The following is a 21,012-nucleotide window of genomic DNA, read 5'->3' on the forward strand; positions in this document are numbered from 1 at the left end:
AGGTCGTTCCTTTGCCCTAGTGTTTATAAAAATTATTTTCAAAACAATCGGAATCACCACGGAAAGGGGGCGAGCACGATTGCAAAATTAGACCGTTAAGACCCACACTAGCTGTCACATAAGTCAGGCACGTGTACTTGTGTATCTGGCTACGTCATTTCTGTACCCAAGTGCCGAAGGACACCGCAGCTCGCTCAAGGCGTTTCAAGTCGTTGACTGTGCCAGCGTCCCTGATACAGCCTACGTGAACATTATTCATTTTGATCAATATCCTTTACGCTATCAGCGAGATCTTTTTTTCTTTCATGGGAGGCTTCCCTTGTGGCAAGATGTCTTCCCAGTCCCCAGCAATACACTACGGCCACTGCCCCAACGGCACTCGCTATTTTCCCGACAGAATTGACCGAGAAATAATCGTTCGGACTTTACCGGGTACTGCGTGGACGCCTGGCAGGTCTTGTGGTCGATGATGGGAAGCCTGATCTCCTGCAGGTACCGAGGGAGCGTGTTGACGCTTTCGGTGAGCTGTCCCCAGCCGGTCACGGTGCCCAGCTGCACGTCTCCCGAGCTGAAGTAGTCACGCTCGATGGTGGCGCTGTCGCCCAGGCACACGGGCAGGATGTAGTCCGTGAAGGTCACCCGGTCGGCGAGCTGGACCAATGCGATGTCGTTGTCGAACGTGTTCACGTTGAAGTTCCTGCGAAAGAGTGCGTCGCCATGGAGACGGTGCTTAGATGACCGCCGGTACTCCAAGCCGCTAGCGGACTGCGCGTATAATGTAATTAACGCATACGGAGTTCTTCAACTAAGCTGACTAAGGCTCCTCCCGCTGTTCAGATAAGAAGTATCAGCCACCTGTAATGTTTTTAATAGTGCATTCTCCCAGGACAAGCTTTAGCGATGTGTAATTCCATTAATGGAAGATTCGAATGCACCCAAGTGCCATTTACGGATATTCTTTTCAAACATTAGATTTGCACCCTGAGATGTATTTTAGCAGACCGTTACAATGTATATGATTCGATGAAAGAAAGGTAAAATATTCATCTTATCTTTTTTAGTCACATCTCACGCTAACTGCAAAACCCTTCAACAGAATGGGGATGGACATCTACTACGTACCTTCGCAAACTAGTTCTGGGTCTTGTCGAGCACTGTGTTTCAAGGTGAATACTTTTCTTTGCGCTCGATAAGAGTAAGGATGCAGTAAGTTGCCCTAAATACACATACAATTAACTGTCGTGGCCGTCGACCCTGTTGAAGTGGTTTGCTAAGGCTAAGGTGCGAGTTTGGTATTCGGTTCCATGTGGCAGCAAATGCTCACCGTCCTGGAACGCTTTCTAAGACGGACGCTTCCTTTAGCTGCTAACACGGTACCATTGTTCAAGACGCGCAGGCTTCATTTTCTGTTTTTCTATGTTACGAGGCATCTTTGCCAGCACTTGATAACGGTCTGTGCACACTTACGGGTGGAAGTGTACGTCAGCAATCTTGGTGACCACCTGCTGCGGCTCAATCACGGTCTGGTCGTATTTGCCCAGCCTCACTTCCACTTCGTCGGTGCGGATCTCGTCCCTCTTAAAGCAGTGCGAAGCCGTGAGCACCCACTGGTCGTTCACCAGGCTTCCGCCGCAGAACGCCTTGCGCAAGTCGGTCCAGAACATCACCTGCACGTACATTGGGAGGCGTCTCTGTAACCGCCCACCACTGTCATTCCAATTATCTGTGTCCGTGAAGGCACTTCAATGATCCCCCGATGTCACCGCTAACTATATAAGGTCTGCTTAAAGCAGGAGAAGAAAAAGAAGACCAGGACGAAAGTTACTACATGTCCAAATATAGGGTCCCTGCTTTCTTTTGGGATCTTGGACCTCAAACTTCAGGTGAGTTAGTGAGGTTTCTTGTTGGAACATATTAAGGAGAACGGAGCGTCAGATCAGCCTGACTCAATGTCATCGAGCTCACCTGCCACGGGTAGGCACCCTTGAGGGAGTCCATTCCGCCGACAATTTTTCCATGCTCGACGTGCGGCTTCGACATGTTGGGACGTCCCACGAACGGTATTCCACAGACTGGGGAAAAACGAAGGTTTGTCAGTGTCATTGCAGTTTTCTTTTTCATTTGCGAACGCTTGGGCATCCGGACGTTTTATGTATTTGTTTATTTTTCATTTATTTGCAGTAAAATCCTCTGGGTAAAAATACATTATTAAGGAAGGGGCGACATAGACAAGGACAGAGTGTGTATATATATATATATATATATATATATATATATATATATATATATATATATATATATATATATATACAAGGTAAGAAGAATATTAGCTATCTAATTGCATTTCAGGGCCAACGTTTCTGCAATGCATAAGTAAACGACGGTAGCTATATTCGTCATTTCTTTTCGAAATGTCACGCTTACACCAATAACAAAAGTTATAGAATGCGTTGTTCAACAATATCATCCAACGATTAGTTGTGGTTAGCTAACGCAGTTTTAAATAAGGCAGCATAACTTTTACTAACCATTGATGCTGGCAGACAGTTGCAATCGTTGCATGTTTGCGGTAAACAAAATTATTGCGAACGTGTCAATGTGTTAGAATGTGACACGTGCACTTTGTGCACATAATATCGACGGAGAGGAGATGAATGAAACTGGATTAATCAATGCTGACCGAAGCGCTACATATGTGTAGCGGCGTTTGTTTCTTGTTATTGAAACCTCGTCAACCTGTCAGAGGTACGATATATCTCTGGAACTGTTATGGAATCCGTGAGTTATCGTAAGTGCAATTACGGCCGAGAGCTCTCAGTTCTACTAGGAACCTGTGGCATAAAAAGCTACAAACAGGCATAAGGTGCCCCAGAAAGGCTGGCCTACGTTTCGATAGGTGGACCCATTTTTTGACAAAGATGTGTCCACCTATCGAAACGTAGGCCAGCTTTTCTGGAGTACTTTATCCCTGTTTATAACTTTTATGCCGCAGCGTGCCACTTCATCTGCCGGCCCATATTTTTATTTCGGGTCTGCTAGGAAGTAGCGAGAGTTTAGTTGACACCACACTGACACGTAGTAATCGCGAAACTGTCCTAGCAGTAACTGACCTGCAAAGTCTTTAAAATGATCAGAAGGTCACGTTGTTACTGTCGGCTTCATATCACTTGCCGTTAAGCTAGGGGCTCACGCGCAGGTTCAATGTTATGCTCGGTAAATAGCGTGAGTGTGGTCACTGTTGTGTGGCGGTTTTTTGTCATGCCACAGAACATGTCCCATTTTGCTGAAAGTGGGAAATTCCTCTTTTTTTTTTGTGTTACTCGAAAAACATTCATTATTTCGTGGCTGCGACGTGCTCACGTAAAAAGCTACCAAGCATCGTACCGACAGCCACTGCTTCTTGGTTTAACGTCAGAAAAGTGCTGTAGTGAAGTTCGACGTAAAGAAAAGCGAGGAAGGTAAAACAGGATGAAATACAGGGACGTTAAACCAGCGATTACTTCCGGTTTAGTACCCTGTGCTGGAGGAACAGAAAGGGAGCACGATCTGTGCGTGACGGCACCTAGATAGCCTTCGATAGTCGCATCTTTCCTCCTTTCTCCCTTCCTTCCACTACCTGAAAACTTCGACACGAAAAAAAACATTCACATTGCCTACGACTGCAACACTGGCAAATCCGTGTATCTTCTGGCAATTCGCGAAGCGGCCACTGCTTATTTTTTATGTCTCAAAGCATCGCTGCGGAGAGACGGTGAGACCCCGCGACTCACTCTCTTCGATGTTCACCCTGGGCAGCACCCTGAGCAGAGCGGACTCCTGCACCGTGCAGTTGCTGCGCCGGTCGGTGGCCACGCATGTGTACACGGCGGAGTCCTTGGGCATGGCGTCGCTGATGTAGACCAGCCCGTTGCCCAGGTCCCGGTACCGGGTGCTGGTCGGGAAGGGCAGCCCGTTGCGCAGCCAGCTGATCTTGACGTCGGACGAGGGCCGCTGCGGGGCCTGGGCCGTGCAGTGCATGATGGCCGTCTCGCCGTGCGGGATCTCCTGGTCCTTGGGACTCTTGCGAAAGACTGCGTTTTTTTGTTTTTGCGCAGAACAAACGCGCGAGTGCCGTTAGAGAACGAAACGACCATAACGCGCCACTATGGAGCATTCACGTGTATTCGTCTATTAATTCGTCAATCCAGATTGGATTCAATACACTAACTCGTGAACAGCAGAAACGCGTATACGGGCAATGCCTCGGGCCGACGCCCACAATAAACCAAAGCAAGGCGCGATTGGCCACAGTGTGTTAGGGTGATATAAGAGGCCTGCTATCGTTAGGTCTGCTACCTAATAACCACTGATCTGTGGTTTGGGCGTACTATACGTTCCACTCCTGCAGAGCGAAGTACAAGCGAAATCTAAGATGTTTGGTTGAATGCTGTAGTATCTTAAACGATGCTTGCGGTGTTCATGTCGAAGCCTTCACCGAATATCTAAAAGGGTATACAACTGCAGGACAGTATACCGACGAATGTGCTTTCGGAGGCTTCATCTTGGCGTACGCAACTAATTTTCAGGTGACTGTGAAGAACGATGCGAACAGCATATCACGCATTGCTAAGATGCTATAAATAGAAATGCCCGAGACGAAAGGTCCAGCTTCACCGATGCACTAACGTTCCCAATATCGAACCTACTCTTGCGTCCGGACGAACTTGCCTTCATCGGGACCGATAACCCGGCCTACTTATATATCACATTACTATACTGTGGTCTATCGCGCTTTCCTTTGATTTGCTGTGTTTTTTCCAATGGATTAGGTGCTCCAGCAAAGTGGCGTAACCGACGGTTTTCTTTTCCGTAAACTTCGCAAAACATCGTCGACAAAATCAAACCGACACACAACCGCACTTTTTGGATGTCGCCTTCGGGGACACGTACGTAAAATGTAAGGGCGCAGGAATATTCCCGACTTTCCAACAGCCAATCGCGTGGCATCCTATTTAAGTCAATGTTCGAGTCAAGTAGTCCCCATTCGTAAATATCAAAGGTTCTCGAGTAATTTTCGAATACTTAAATCACCAACTGTGCGTTATCGAACATAAAAGTGTAGCAAAGGTACGGTAAGCTTCATACCTGCGTGCATAGTATAAGCTTAAAGCGTGATAATTCATAATGAAACAAAGCATGATAATCAAACAACGTTGCCCGAGGAGTCAGACTTTAGTAGCTATGCAGCTATCATTCGCGCTCCCCGAAGAGTCCTGTTTGTGTGAAGAAACAGCGCATTTGTTCCTAACGCCCCATTTCCTCTTTCAATAAACAACGTTTCACAACGTGCGACACAATGGCAGACACTTCCCAACGCTAAGAATACAGCGATGTGATCGTCGTTTTGTATTAGTTGTGAAAACGAGTGTTCATTATTCAATTACTACTCGAATTGTATTCAATGTTTGATTCGACTCGCTTCCGGCACTATTCCAATTCTACTCCATTTTGCATCAGAAAAAGTCGCTATTCGCGTATCCCTGGCAAAAATTCACCAATTGAACTGACAGTTGACGCAGGCCGATACTCACAGACGTTACACTTGCTGCGCGGCTTCGTTCCGGCCATGACGACGAGGGTCGTTGCCATGGCCTCCCGGTCCTCGGTGCTCACCAGGCACGTGTAGCTGCCGGCCAGGTCCGAGTGCATGCGCCGAATCCACAGTGTGCTCGGCGACACCAGGTAAAGGTGGGGCAGGGGCATGGTGCCGTTCAACACGGTCTCGTTCTTCACCCTGCGCCCACCGGCACAACAAGCGATGAACGCACGTGTTTGTATGGTGGTCGACGTCTCTATTCATTTCCTCCTCGGCCCCTTCCCGCCACTTATTTGCCTCGGACCTAAAATTTCTAGCAATATCAGCTTGTCGCCTTTTTCTTCGTTCGGTTTATTATGATGGTCTCAGCGAACTGCGCGTTATTTATCGTCATGAAACATAAGTGGGGAGAGGTACGAGGGGGGGGGGAGTATTCTGTAAGCGTACACATAGTGGACATGCCCATTTCGTCTGCTGCTTAAGTTCTGATTGGCTGGGCAGGCGTACGCGTCAGAAGGAGAAACGCGACCCCAGACAATCAGCGCTTCACTACTAGATGAAAGGGACATGTCCACTAGGTGGACACTTACAAAATACCTCCCCTGGACAACTGCCAACAGGCGTTTAGGTGGATAGCGCAATTTTAGAGCCTCATGGTCGAAATCTCGTGTACTGGAAGGTGAGCGCATAGTCACAAAAAATTTCCTTGCGATACAATTGTACGTGATGTCGGACATATTAGCAAACACCATCGGCCAATGGTAAGTTGGTAAAACACTAGTTAGTGCTTTGCGCCCGTATTCACAAAAAATGTCCGTGAGAGAATGGTCCTTGAACAAATGTTCGCCAGTCGCGACGCTAGAAAAATTATTGGTGAAGGCGACCAGCCAATGGCAAGCGGCATCTATGAACGAGAAGCTTTGTGAATTGGTTCGCCGTAGGTCTTATCTTCGTCGCTTCTCGTTCATATCCGTTTGCGCTCTATGAATTGTAGCATTTACGAAGGAAAATCTTTATGAAATCGGCGCTTTATGCTTCGGCAAACGATCCTCACCACTTGACGCTGGATCCGGGAACTTTTGGAATGCATTTGAGGATCCTCTGGTCGTCGCCAGCCACCGTCTCGTCGGGCGAGATTTCCTCGATCAACTCGCGGGCAGGAACCAGGGAGTTCTTGCGCATGATCACAGTCTTGGCGTCTTCCACTTCCGGTTTGTCTACATGGCAAAAAGGTTTCATGGTGTAAACTCTGCCAGACTACGACAGCCACGCAGGGTCGTGCACATGTACTTCAAATCAGTGTACGTTGATTGAGAGACGCTGACTAGTCGAATTTGTGTATCGTCTGCGAAAAGAAGCGCGCACAATCAGCGTTTTGAGAACAGTCATCTTGCTTTTACGGCAAAATATGCTTGTTTAAGCTATCTTGACATTCAGGTATAGGCAAGGAGACCTCACACGGAGCATGTCGGCGCCAAAAAAAAATATTTTTGCTTTCATTGAAAGTACGAGGCGCACGCAGCATAGAATGTTGCTCAATGCATTCTCGTTTCTTGACTAAAGTTCTTATTAGCGCAGACTCTAATGCCCAAAAGTGCACGCCTTTTTGCTGTGTCATTGAGCCAGCATTCGTGTTGTACCATGCTTGAACATCTGTACAAATTTTTTCCTAACTTCTATTTATCAGGGAAGAATAAATTGTGTTACCATCGGACCATTCGCCCATGATATTTAATGCTGTGTTACCTCTCTCTAATCTAATTCATCCATAAAACCACGAAATGACCCTTTTCTCTGCGTGTTCATAATTACGTTCCTTCGTCTCATCATATAGTGCTCTACGGCAACTGCAGCCTATCTAATCAAGCCTTCCGCCCCCTCCCACACCGCTTTGACAGCGATAAAGTCCTGCATCTACATCGATGCAGCCAACACCCAAATAACAATGCCAACAACGAACGTTTCCCCTAAAGCGTGGTCGCCTACTCAGCAAAGGCACCCTTTTATGCCTTCTTTCTGACCACCCAGTCATTAGTGCTCCCTTACATCATCTATTTATCCACTGAATACTATATCATAAATATACATGTTATACCATACGCGTCAAACATTCAAATGCACCTAAAGGGGAAGAGCACCTCTTCTACAGGAAGTTCCATCGAAATACCTGGGAACGGTGAGATCGTTTTTCAAGGCAACCACTGGACCGAATTCGCTGAGGTATGCTGGATTTCAAATAAAGATGTAAACATTTCCCGATTGTGGAAGGAGATTTCTGATTTATGCTATGAGTAATTTTACAATTGTTGAAGCACGCAAAATTGAGGAAAACTGAAGCCCAATGCTTGCTTGCGACCGTAAATGAGCAACAAGATGTGGTGTCACAATTCTATACATTTCCCATATTGCGAAACTTCAAGCCGACAGAAATAGATACTGACACGTGTAGTTGTTTATCTCTCGTCGGCGTGTTCTGTGCTTCTAGGCTTCGTCGGGATGGCAGCGTCTCGTTGGTGTATCGTCGCGATAGTCCTTTCGGCGTCTTCGTCGGCGGCGGAGTATCTTTGTCAGTTCGACGAACAGCGACCGCGCCTCCATCCGTGCCAAATGTCTGTCTTCCTCGATGCACCCCGCCCACCTGTCGGCCAGCAAACCGCACCGAGCAGGACACATTTGGCGCGGATGGAGGCCCGGTCGCTGTTCGTCGAACTGACGAAGATCCTCCGCCGCCGACGAAGACGCCGAAAGGACTATCTCGACGATAGACCAACGAGACGCTGCCATCCCGACGAAGCCTAGAAGCAAAGAACACGCCGGCGAGAGATAAACAACAACACGTGTCAGTATGTTACATACCGCTCTGCACTACACGGCTGATTTGTGAATAGGAATTGCATAAAAACCCTCGTAAACATTGCAATGGTTTCATGTAAGCGGTAGACTCACACCTCACATTTTTGTCTGCTGCAGGGGTTCTAACAGACGAAGCTTTACAGAATTGATATTTCTTGTTATTTCTGCATAGCTACAAATGTGTAAACAGTGTGCTTGAATTTTTTATTCTAGCTTCGCGACGTTGGGCAAGACTTGTAAGATATTTCACAGAGTAAATAAAAATTATGTTTCCTTCAGACAGTATAATTCAGCTTTTCTTTTCTCAAACGCAACAAATTTCATGCAAATCGGTTGAGCGGTGGGCTAGAGAGGACATTTATGCTTTCACGTGTATTTGAATTGCTAAATTAGAGTGGGCTTTGAACTAGAGCGTTCTCTTCAAACTTTTCGGGGTGTTTTCTCCGCAGGTGCATAAAACGGGCACGTATACGTATCCAGTGAGATGCGTCCGCTAGACCACGCAGCTCTGCTTCCTCGCTTGTTTCAAAACACACTCACCAGCCGCGGAGACGAGGTAGAAATTCGCGAAGAATCCTCGGAATTCGGAGAAGTTGTCGCTGTAGAACTTGACTCGCATGCGGTTCTCCGAGGAGACCAATTCCTTCATTTCGCCCTTGTCCCCGCACAGTCGTCCAAGAGATCGCCAACCTGAGAAAAACACCGGAAACAAAGAATTCGCATTGAGCTTCGCGTCGGAAATCCTTTCGCGATTCCGAGCAATTCTTAAGATTGCACCACAACGTAAGAATTGTCACAATTTGTTTGCTTGATGTGTGTGTTCTGTGGTGCGATCAACGATGACTTGCGGAGTAAAAAAAAAAATATTGAGTCGCCATCCCGGCCCTGCGAAAGCGGATGCCCAGCGAACGCTGCTGCAAAACCATCGCTAAAACTGGTGAGGGGGCTTACAAAGCTTTATTGATGGCTCGGATGCTTGTTTTGAGCTTGCTCTTTACTGAAACGTACGTTCCTCTGTACGTTGTATGCGACTTTCTTTTTAAATGCGTAAGCATTTCCTTGCCTACCCAACCTGGAAACCCGTCCATCCGCTTGTCACATAAGAGGAATCACTATAAAGAAATTAAACTATAAAGCATAATAAATTGGAAAGGAATAACGCTGGCAAAGGTGAGTTTCAAAGCGTTTCAATTACGTGGACGGGTTGGGCCATTTTCGCTCATCTGACGATATCGACGCCGGAGGACAACAAATGTGGTACCATTTCGAGAGGGGAGCAACGATGCCTGTAACAGCTAGACCTCTGTAATTGTTGTGCGTGATCACTATACCGAAGACAACGTCGTCGAGGTCCGTGGAGCTGAGGTGTGAAATCGGCCGTAACGGCAGGATTTCTTTACGAACTGGCCAGCGGCTGTCAACCCGGAGCACTGTCTTAAAAGATGTCGCATAATGGACTTCTTTGCCGCAAGCTCCAGTTCCGGCCAGGGAGCACCACTGTCTTTAAAAGAAGTTCCGCGCCTTGTCTTGTATTGTGTCCTCAATAGTGGCGCACATCCACTATGGGGGATTGCCCAAGAAGCAGGCGGTTTTCCGTATGCTTAGAAGTAAAGCGAAACTATATTTTAATAGTGGAGCGTGGGACGATATAACTGTAATTTGGAAGTGTAATGAAAAAGTGTTAAGAATTGTGATAAAATAAGTTAACGTAAAGAAATGAGCCTCCCGCTCTGCCGACAGACGAAATTCGACGTGTTTGAGCTCGAGCCCGATATGCGCCCGTAAACGCTGTGGCACACCAATGTAAGCTTGAAAACGTCGGTGACGCGTATAGTTTTGAACGCAGAGTTCATAGCTATCCGCATGTTGCTAGGACTAACCAGACGACGAGAACAAAAAGTTATGCAGGTATTTCAGAACCCCTCCTGCTTTGTTCCTCGTAGTTATGTGGCCCCTGGCAGGCGTCCGCAAATTGTAATTTACTTTCTTTCATTGCATCCCCCCCCCCCCGAGAAAATACACCTCTCTTTGGGGATTCCCCTAAAGCACGATGAGCTTTTCTAGTTCCGGGCGTTGCTGATAGTGATTAATTAGCGAGGGCTTCTTCTGTACTCGCGCGTAAGGGCTCTTTCTTTTGGGCTCACGACATACTAAAACCGAAACTTTCCGTGTCCCTCGAGAAAAAAAAAAGAACAAGTCGCCTCGTGACCCATCGAGGACATACACGGCAGTTTTCGTACCTCTCGCTCTTTTTCACTCTTTATGTTGAACAATTGGCACGCGGCACCTACGTTCACCACGCTTTGGTCGGGACGCAGCAAAGTTTCCGTTTGTCGCTATTAAATCTCGCACTTGTTATTCTTTCCTTTTGCGGGGGGTAGGGGAGGGGGTGTTCCTATGTGCACGTTTTTCTTTTTAGTTTCCTCGATAGCCACTGCCTCACGCTATCCTTCTCCGGGCCTTCGGTCTGTTCTTTTATATTCAATCGTTACAACACGTGGGGGCCAACCCAAGCGCGGAAAAACACCTTTTGCCCGCTGCCTTTCTTAATCGCTCAACTCTTTTCTCTCTGTTCAGGGTTCCCATCACGCAGCGGCAGTGTTTTCCCCCCACCCCCACCCCCACGGACCGCTTGTAAATGCGCAACTCGTCCCCACGGGCGCCTCTCGTCCGCTTCTAACGGGTTTCACGACCGTTTCCTAACCACGCAGTGGCAGCCTCTGCGGGAACGATCTCTGCCTGGCTTAAGTTTGTTTCGTTTGTGCGCATTCTGCGCGCGTCCTTCTGGGAAGTCCTGTCGAAGGCCACGGCTAGATGCTGCGTCCTTGACTTTGGTAGGCTCGTTACACGATTCACCAATGATGCGCAATTTGCGGATGTCTCTCGTTCTGCGAATGTACTCAACCACGCGTAACAGTAGAACTCACTGGCTCGCAAAACGAGGTGAAGGCTATTGTTTTAATTTTGCGCCAATCAATGTGTGTGCGTAGGGCCTCTCTTCATAATAAACGCACTTCCGAACAAAAATACGAGATCGTACGATTTCGCAACAGCCCTGCTGTTCGTCCTCATTCCTGATTTTTTTTTTTTTTTTTTTTTTTTTGCTGACATTTCATTTGTTCAATAACTTTGCGATCAGTTCTCAGTGATCTGGTGCGTCGGTGTCTTTCTGGGGTTTTGTAGTATTATTAAGCACGATTTTTACCGTGACATACGATTATAACTAGAAACGAGGGATCTTTTATATCTTTCGTGAAATGAGTTTTCGTCCGTCCTAAATTTGTTGCCTCTCGCCGTACAATTTTTGTCGTGTTTATGTTGAGAGTTATAGTCTGACGCATTGTCGTTGACTCTCGAAGTTAGAGTTGTTTTGAAATACTCTCATCCATTGTGTCTAATTCGTTTGTCGTATTGCAAAAGCGAGTGGGAGGAGAAGGGAGTGCTAAGAAATAAAAAGCTAAAATTAAAGAAAAACGCAGGGAAAAACCTTAATAGCGTCAGGTTGGCTACGCGGCCTTATGTAACGAGCTAGGAGGAAGAGGAAATAGAAATATGAGAGCGAGAAGGTACTGTGACAACATGCGGCGCACAAGGAGCACAAGTGGTCAAATGCGTTCGCACAGGTCCGTTGATCTAAAAACGCCAATAGCGCAGACAATGCTCTCAGGCGGGATTGTCAGACAATGGCAGACAATGCTTTCAGCCGTTGTTCCGGGGAGCCACCTCCGCTCCCGAGGACAACGCCTCACGATTATGTTTAATTGCGACCGAAACGGGGACACCCCTAGCTCTTGTGTCATGCGGACGTGTCCACGTACCGTCCTGGAACCAGTCCCAGATCTCGACGAAGTCGAAGGTGCAGTTCGCGTCCGGCTCCAGCGAGAAGTCGACGAACCGCAGTGCCACCTTGGCCTCTCGCGGTGCCTCCAGGTCGAGCAGGCAGTGCGTCGAGGACGGGTACCGGTTGGGGTAGTTGGGCGTGGCCACCGTGCCGTTCTCCGAGTCGGATGCCACGGCGCATCCTACGTACGCAGAGCATCGAGAGTATACGCGTTACATCGCGTCAACTGACAGCCCAGTCCACCAGCTCGAGCACTTCGAGCGCTTGGACTCACACACACAGCACTGAAGAAAGGAGGCACACCTACGCCGGGGCTTCGAAAGAATGGAGCCACCTTCCCGGCGCGGTTGTTTGCGATCGGATACAACGAACAATTTTATCACGGCCATTGGTAACATGACGCGGTTGTTTGCGATCGGATACAACGAACAATTTTATCACGGCCATTGGTAACATGACTCTAGGCTTCGCACGACCTAATGTTGCATTTTGGTGCGTTTTTGTTACCTTTTCTGTTATGTCCTTCGCATGCTTTACCCACTCCCCTCTGTAATACCATAGGTCATAACAGTACAGCAAAAAGAAAAGGGAAATGCTGCCCTTGTTCCATCTCTCCTCGTTCTGCGTGTGTCATGCGCTGCCGTTTTCAAGATGCAATAATAACTACCCCGCTAGTCTACTTTGTTACACTTCAAGCGCACATGCCAACTCCACATACGTAGTCAATGACTTCTTAAATTTATGCCTACGTTAAATAACTACCATGCCGTGGTGTACTAAGGGATCAACAGTGGCGAAACGACGGTATCATAGCTGCAGCTTCCTTTCTTTTCGGCCTACTTTTGATAGTTTAAATCTGCATGTTCTTGTGAACCCTTTGTCTTCCTTGCACGCCATGCAGAGCGTTCTCAAACCGTAGTGGGCAACCATCTCTTAATGCAGACTAGTTGTAATTTTCATTCTCTCAAAGTGTCACTGATGATCAGGCGCGGAGAGCTCACGACTAGGCACGGGAACACGGTCAATCCGGGCCGAGGACGAGCCAGAGCTACCGCACCCCCGTGACAAGTTACAAAGAAATCACACAAATGTACAGAAGTGTCAGATGTAGGCTTCCCCGTCCGCATCCGCAACTCAGCCGAATGCAGCAAACGATCGTGCGACGCACGCAAGCGGGGTCGCTAGCGTATCCCGTGCACTTGCACAAGATGTTCCCAACAGAGCATGAAACTTCATGCCCGTTTTGCAGACGATCAAAAGGCACTCCCACCCTCCCCAAAAGGTACCCCCCACCCTCCCCAGCCCCAACCCCCCCGAGCGATGGGAGACCTTTTTGTCCAGCCCCGTCCTACCGACCCAGCTCGCGCTGGGGGCTAGGGGCCAGGAACTGCTGGACGCACATGGGACCTGAGAAGAAGGTTCCACCTCATCTGGTGCCAGCGCGCACCAACCATTACTAAGGGCTCAGTATAAAAGTTGATTCTCTCTCTCTCTCTAGACGCGGAATCACATTAGCAGAACAGCTGCGTGAAACCCTCTAGTGTAGTACGAGTGTGTGAAAACGAAACTCCCTGCGCGTGCTTCAGTGAACGGATAGCCATGCCTTACACTCGATAACGCCAAGAATAGAACTAGCCTAAAAGCGTTTCGTTTTTAAAATTCGGGAGTCAATCTCGCCTTCAAACGGAGGGCATTGCGCCAGCGCAACAATAAATATCAGTTATTCATTCAGCATTTCTCCTCTGTACTCCTTGTGTCTTGTGTTCGCGTCTTTACCGCTGGTTTTCGTCTTAGTTGATCGCGTAGCACTACGCGCAGCCATTAGCCTATGGTTGCTCAAACGAAGAGACGCAGTGTACATTAAGCCTAAAAAGAACCTCGAAACATACGTCAATGACTGTCCGCCAGCTTTAGCACTTCAATGGAGCAGTCAATCGTGTGCATCTAGTAAGAAGAGAGAGGCTATTTGAATCGAGGCATAGCGGCTCGACTGAGGCACTGTGCTTTGCTGACGGCAAAAATCGAAAAGAATGAGCGACGAGCATGACAGTGGGAGATCCATTAAGGTAGATTCTGCGGTGTTAATAAACAGTATGGTGGAAAAGGATGAAAACATTAAGTGCTCAAAGAAAACATGAAAGCAAGAGACAGACAGCCCGGAGTGGTTTCTAAAAGTAACCCACGTTCGTCGCACCTCGACCGTGGTTCCTCCCCACCTTAGACGCGATTTGACCTTGCCAGCTAGTGGCAGTTGAAAACCTCCTGCTTTCTTTTGCCATTGCAGTACACGGGTTCCTGCAACCGCACGTGGCTAATAAGGGATACGAAAAGCGGAAACTGAAAATTCAAAGTAAATGGACGAGGTCGCTGTGCAAAGGAGATTCTCAGGAAAGTCCACAGCCTCAAGGACGTTTTTCGCTCGGCGTAATGAGAGAGTGCGTGCTACCTTCCTGTGCAAACCGATTCTGTGGTGATGAGGTGAAACGTAATAGCTAAGCCGTATACGTAATCCGTAGCGCTATTTCGGTTTTTTTTTTCTTCTGAGCCCTTTCAAATATATTTCTTCTTTGTGTGACAGCCACCCACCTCCCCCTGTACAACACCGGGAATAACAGCCCGTTTTTTTTAAACACATCGGTGCATGCTTTGATGCATCAACTCGCCAGCATCAGCAATCTTATTTTGCTTGCCATGCTTTTCTCGCCTGTGTTTTTGTGTTATGCACATTCAAATGGCAGCTTTTTGATTCCGTCATGTGGTTTTGCTGTCCATCATGATAGCCTGCTTTATAGATTCTGTTTCGTTTTTTTGTATGCGTTCGCGCTGCTTTCATTCGAGCTTTCCTGTGGCTGCGGCCAAACTGAACAGCTCCAAACAGAAATAAGTAGGAGCAGACATATCGAAAATGCAAAATGGTGAAATTTTGCTCAAGGAGACGCAACGTTGGCGCGAAAGGAAACAAATTACCACTTGTTTCTTTTTTATTACAAAGAAAGCAGAGTTGGTATGTGCTGAGAGCACTGCTTCTGCTATTCTCGGGACATTGTCTAATTTTCTCATGCAGGATTCGCATGGAGTAATTGCAGGGCATCACCATGCAGAATTCACTTGTTGATCGAAAGCCCGGACCGGCGAACGTAAGACGTTAGGCAAATGAATTCTACTGAGAAAGCTAGTAAACGTAACCGTAAATCGATGACAAAGACATTCATCCATGTGTCATGAAAAGCGCGCAGACATCTGCGTTCTTCACTTAAAATGATTTTAAGAAAGACGTTTGTGCTTACCGCTCTTCTGTTCTTTTCGTGCTCAAATTTTGCAGTAGCAGCTCATTTTTATCGACCGAATCGTTCAGTATAACATATGACGCTACTACTAGCCTGATTTGTCAAGAGAAAAAGAAACTGCGAGTTTGCCTTCATCTGCGCCTCAGACGCACCCTCCCCCCCCCCCCCTTCGCCATTTGTGGGATGCAATCGCGAAGGCCATGTTTTGCCATACTGCAGACACCGGAAGTGACATCACCACAATGTTTTAAACAGCACTCACTGCTGTTGGCGCGGGCGAAGGCATAATTATCTATATTACCAACCACACAAGTAGTGGGTCCGAGTATTATAGTTTATGGTCCGAACTATAAAAACGCAATCACGTTGCGAAACTTGAGCAAGAACCGAGCAGCAGCAAGCATAAAGCTTCTTTTTCAATTATTTTAAAGAAAGAACGCAGGTCTTTTTACTTGTCTCCGCCTCCCATAGTTTTCTATTCCAAGACGTTTCCGGCCTCGGTATGAGAAAAAAAATACAATTTCATGTTGATGGTGCTAAGCCGAAGCCTCTGTTTACTTCTACGTAAGGTTCATTACCTTATGGCGCCAGAACGACATCAAGCACAACAAAATAAACAAAAAGATAGGGGGGAGGAATGCTCAGACCATTCACGCAGGCGCCGGTCATCGCGTTTCCAGGCATCGCTTACCTCCGTCGTGGCTGACCTTGATGCCTCCGCTGTTGCTCTCGTACTGAAGCAGGAAGCCGCGATTGCTGAGCAGGTCGTCAGACTTGAAGTGCACCAGCACACTGCTGCTGGTGGAGCGAAGGATCCGCTTCTGGGAGTCGCCGCAGAAGCGGCCGAAAGACGGAGAGTCTTGAGGAAAAAAGAAAGATCGTTTATGAGCACGTCATATATGGCCATGCTCAGGGGGGGAGGGGGGGGGGGGGGTTCCGGCAGTAGCCGTAAACAACCGAAGCCATCAAGTAGTCGCAAGCTTCCACAGACATTTGACTGACGACAACAGAGACATACAGCATAAAGAAGGGGTGGTATGCATGACATAGAAGACAGGATCGTTGCGAAGCTAAGCGGGAATTGAGAACCTTAGAACGGAGTCCATGATAGTATAGTCTGCTGGGCCAGTTGGCGTAACATATCGTAAAAGTATGAGCGATTTTAACGGCAAGGGTGGAGAGAGACTTGACGGGACATGCGCTCTGTTTTGTCAAGTCCTTTTGAATCCGGCCGTTAAGACCACTCAAACTTATGCGATTAGAACGGAGCTCCGCCACTCCACCATCACGCGGCGGCCTTGAGTTTCAATGTTACAGACCCTTGCGATGACGCAAGAAGTGATGTGTCTCTTCTTTTGTCTTTTTATGATGGGCTGTGTGATTGTTTATTCGCAAAAAAGAAGTCGCCCTCTCGTGGGAACTGTACCTGTATTCGCCTTCTATTCTGACTCACTGCCGATATAGCGTTGAACATGTGTGTTTATTGATGCGATAGCATTATAGGTGGACTTGACCCACTTTGTAGGTATCCGTATACAAAACAAAGCGTGGGCTGATCCTGAAGATAGTGCACCAGCAATGTGAGCCGCTGTCATTCTATGCTGGGCCCAACTAATCGTCATGCTGCGTAATGTTGTGCAGAACAGGAACAGCTTTATAACATGTAAATAACTTCATCACGAAAACGCTACTTCCCATAGATTCGAGCATTTGCGTTGAATTTGAAGTCATTGTGCCTAAGTGAATATGCATACTTCTCAAGTTTATAAGAATGCTATCGCGTACTTTGGCCAAATAGCGGCAGCTAAATACTGCCCGAATATTTCTTGCCTGCTTTTCATTAGTTTTTCCATCGTCTTCTTTTCGTTTTAATTAACTTTCTGTCTTTACTTAATGCCAAAAAATTGAGAGGGACCAGGACCTGCAATATTTTTCTTCGAGTCGAGGTATTGCGCCCCGTTAATCCATACTGTCATTAAAGGCCAGAAGTTATTTCTTAACGAAGTTTTTGAACTGCCGAAGGAAGTCTCCGCAGTTTATCACTGCAATGCACAGAGTTTCGCATCAACAAAAATTAGAACTTGTTCACTTTTAATCCTGGCCAGTGAGAGTGCATCTCTCCAAAAAAACAATAAAATCTTATTTAAGTTGGAACTTAAGTATCAGTCACTTATTTGTAGTAGATATTTCCGAGCTGTCCACAAGTAAGAAATCGCTCCAGCGTATCAAAGACTCTACTACAGGCTAAGCGTCAAGTTTCCCGTGCTATAATTTAGAATTTTGGGTATCGAACTCAGCGTATAGCATATGATAAGTTTGGCACTACAAGGTTATCATAATTCTCGCCCACATATACTGCGTGCTATACAAATAGCATCCAAGTAAATGTGGGCATTATGCCGGCTGTCTTCATCATGGGGGAATAATTATTCGAAGACCCCGATGGTTGTCCATTCTGTTGTGCCCCAGTTGTGAACGCATTCCCCATCTGTACTCGATGTCGACGTGTCCTTGTCCTTACATACCGTGTCGCCGCCATATTCGCATTATATTTCAGAAATTCTGTACAACGCTCGAAGGTCACAATCAATAAAAAAGGTGGTGCGTAACGCCAGTGAGAAAAGTACTGAGGCCTGTTTCACACAAGTACAGTCTAACATGGAAGCCCACATTATAAGTCGACCATGTTCCTTGAATTCAGTTTATGTAGTTTAGGGTTAAGAACGCAGTTTTACACTGATAAGTTCGTCCGGATAAGACTTTATCACTCGACAAATGGTCGCTCGACTATTTATCCCTAGAGTAAACCCCAATGATCCTCTTGAACTGACTTTTTCGGTGACCTACTGGTTCCTTTGAATAACAGTCAGTTTCGCCCGTAAGGCGAAGCATTGATTGCGATAGCAAATTATTAGCCAGCTATGCGAAGCAAGGTCAGTCGTTTTTCCAACTGCACAAACTGCTGTAAACATTAGCTTATTAGCTGAATTAACATGAATGTTGTCACACGTGCACAGACAAACGCGAACACATCTCACTCGATGACCGGGGACACTCGCTGTCAGAACGCCGGCGTGATGAAGAAAGGCAGCAGGCGACGAGCGAATTCCCCTTCGTGCTGCCTCTCGCTTCAACGGGAAGTAGGCTCTTGAGAACACAGCGCGCACGAAGCAATCTCAGGTCCGCTAGCCTTCGAACCCAGCGCAGATTGCCTCCAAGTTAGGGCGCACGCGGCCGCGTTCAGCCGCTGCAGATGGACTAGAAGAGGAGAGGCGCAATAACCTGCCCCTCCCCACCCCCTCTTAGCGTGCACACATCGCCCCGCTCCCCCCTCCCCCCTCTCTTGCGCGCGTGAAAGGACGGGGCGCACCTTCCTTGCCTTCCTCCCTTGCGAGCGCGAGAAGACACCGCCGCATTGGGACCCCACCCTTCTCGACTCACCCTCCCAAGCTTTCGCTCGCAACTACAACACATGGCGCGCGGCCACGATGTTACGGCGCTTACACTTTATAAGAAACATCCCGGCGACGGCGACGGCGGAAATTCGCCTAGTGTGTCCACATAACTCTGTCGCAATAAAGCACTCTCGTAAACACTGCCTCTGCTTGTAAGCATGAGAAGGGCGACTAAAGGCACCTGCGCTCCACACGCACCTTCGGTGGAGCCGTCGAAGATCTCGACGTAGTCGAAGGCGCACGTCTCGTCAAACTCGAGCGCGATGACCTTGAATCGCATGACGATGACTCGTCCGGGCTCCACGTTGATGAGCGACCAGCAGCTGCTGTTGTCCGGGTACTCGAAGGGGTAGCCGGGGCTCGTCACGTTGCCCTCGTCGGCTGTAAACGTGTCGCCGCACGCGTTCTCCGAGAGCTCTGTGTTGTGTCGAGGGCAAGAGGGAAAAGTGATTGATTGATTGATTGATTGATTGATTGATTGATTGATTGATTGATTGATTGATTGATTGATTGATTGATTGATTGATTGATTGATTGATTGATTGATTGATTTTAGCGTCGCGAAGCAGGCACTGTGGCTTTGAAAAAGATGCCTTAGTAATCTGCTCTGAGCTATTTCTGACCACATGGGAGTCCTTATCGTGCGCATATATCTAAGCAACGGTTGCATTTATGTGAAGCACCTGTAGTCGCCAACCAGATGTTGCGCTAGTCAATAGACCATAGTTAATGAACATTGATGCTTCGAGCTGCAGAAATGAAAACGGACATCAGGAGGCAAACAAAAAAAGCAGTTGTCCTCTTTCTCTCTCTCTCTCTCTCTTCGAATCCGCTTTTGTTATTTGTGCCGCTCGTAACATGAATGTTCTTCAAGGACGGCAGCCGGCCCAACAAGTGGTTTCTCTCCAGTAATTCCGTAACTTGGGTATTATGGATGATCCAAACCTACCTGCGACTCCAGTGTCCGCGGAGAACTCCAGGAAGAACCCCTTTTCCTCGTACGATTCGTCCGACTTGAAGACCACCGTGACCGACGTGGAGTTGGTGGCGATGGTGCGGTTCGTGATGGTGCCGCACATCTTGCCCATGGGGACCTGCCTCGGCCCGATGAGCACGTCGATGTTGTCGTACCTGTACCAGAAGAAACGTTTAGTGCGCCAACCTTAACATAATCGGTGTACAGTGTTGCGAGAGCAAATGCAGCGTTTGTAACCATTACAATGAAACCGAACAAAGAAAGTGTTGTCCTCCTCTTTAGTACCATATTATTCATTGTTGGCCGCTTTCCTGCCGCTTGCTGGTACGTTTACGTTTGTGTGGCAATTTCGAATGACACTCCCTTTATACAGGGTGTGAGGACAGTTCTGTGTCGTGCCTTCATTTGTGCACTGTCATTGTTGTCTGTTAAGAACACGCGGTTTCTCCCGCCGCCAGGTGCTAAGAAGGATTGATTCGCGGGGGTGCTGCATTGACACCAAGTCCAACTTGTCTATGGGTTCCCGACCACCGGCCGGTCTTCGGAGTGGCTCGTCTTTTCTTCCCTCGCCCGGTTGCTCTCGCAGACCTACCGCAAATTCTGGCGGCGCTGTGACAGACTGCGCCCATCAAGGCACCACTGCCTGTTGAAGGTGGAGCTAAATTCAACCTACCCACCGGACGCGTCTACGGATCTACGGCCCACGCCATAGCCCACACCACGGCCCAGACCATAGGCTTCTGTTCGACTTTGTTGAATGGAGCGAGTCATGCTATATTACATATAAAGTCCTCCCGCCCTCTTTATTTTTTTTTGCCGGAGGGCATACTTTCAAATACGAGAAGGTATGCTGGACGTTCATTGTTCCTACCAATAACCGCGTTTTATGTTAACGAGAAGGAGAACCGTGGATCTCAATCATTGTTAGTTACAACCACCAGCTCCGCCGCCATGGCCATGAGTGGCACTTGCTAACACTACCAGGGCCAGATGTAGTCCACGTTAAGAAATTACAAAGTGGATGG

General features: G+C 47.7%; 1 protein-coding gene across 1 annotated transcript in view; it reads right to left on the reverse strand.

Moving 5' to 3' along the window:
• The window catches only part of LOC140219883 (mannan-binding lectin serine protease 1-like), a 62,100-nt gene that overhangs the window by 5,013 nt on the left and 36,075 nt on the right, over positions 1-21,012 (reverse strand). Inside the window, exons 4-14 of the mRNA XM_072289970.1 lie at positions 19,961-20,142; positions 19,210-19,428; positions 16,248-16,415; positions 12,247-12,450; positions 8,969-9,118; positions 6,630-6,792; positions 5,571-5,773; positions 3,771-4,070; positions 1,966-2,072; positions 1,468-1,667; positions 430-697 (exon numbers count right to left, since the gene is read on the reverse strand). Coding sequence (XP_072146071.1) covers positions 430-697; positions 1,468-1,667; positions 1,966-2,072; positions 3,771-4,070; positions 5,571-5,773; positions 6,630-6,792; positions 8,969-9,118; positions 12,247-12,450; positions 16,248-16,415; positions 19,210-19,428; positions 19,961-20,142 — 2,164 coding nt within the window. The remainder of the gene's footprint in view (positions 1-429; positions 698-1,467; positions 1,668-1,965; positions 2,073-3,770; positions 4,071-5,570; positions 5,774-6,629; positions 6,793-8,968; positions 9,119-12,246; positions 12,451-16,247; positions 16,416-19,209; positions 19,429-19,960; positions 20,143-21,012) is intronic.

The sequence above is a fragment of the Dermacentor andersoni genome, chromosome 8 (genome assembly GCF_023375885.2).
Source record: "Dermacentor andersoni chromosome 8, qqDerAnde1_hic_scaffold, whole genome shotgun sequence".
NCBI lineage: Eukaryota > Metazoa > Arthropoda > Arachnida > Ixodida > Ixodidae > Dermacentor > Dermacentor andersoni.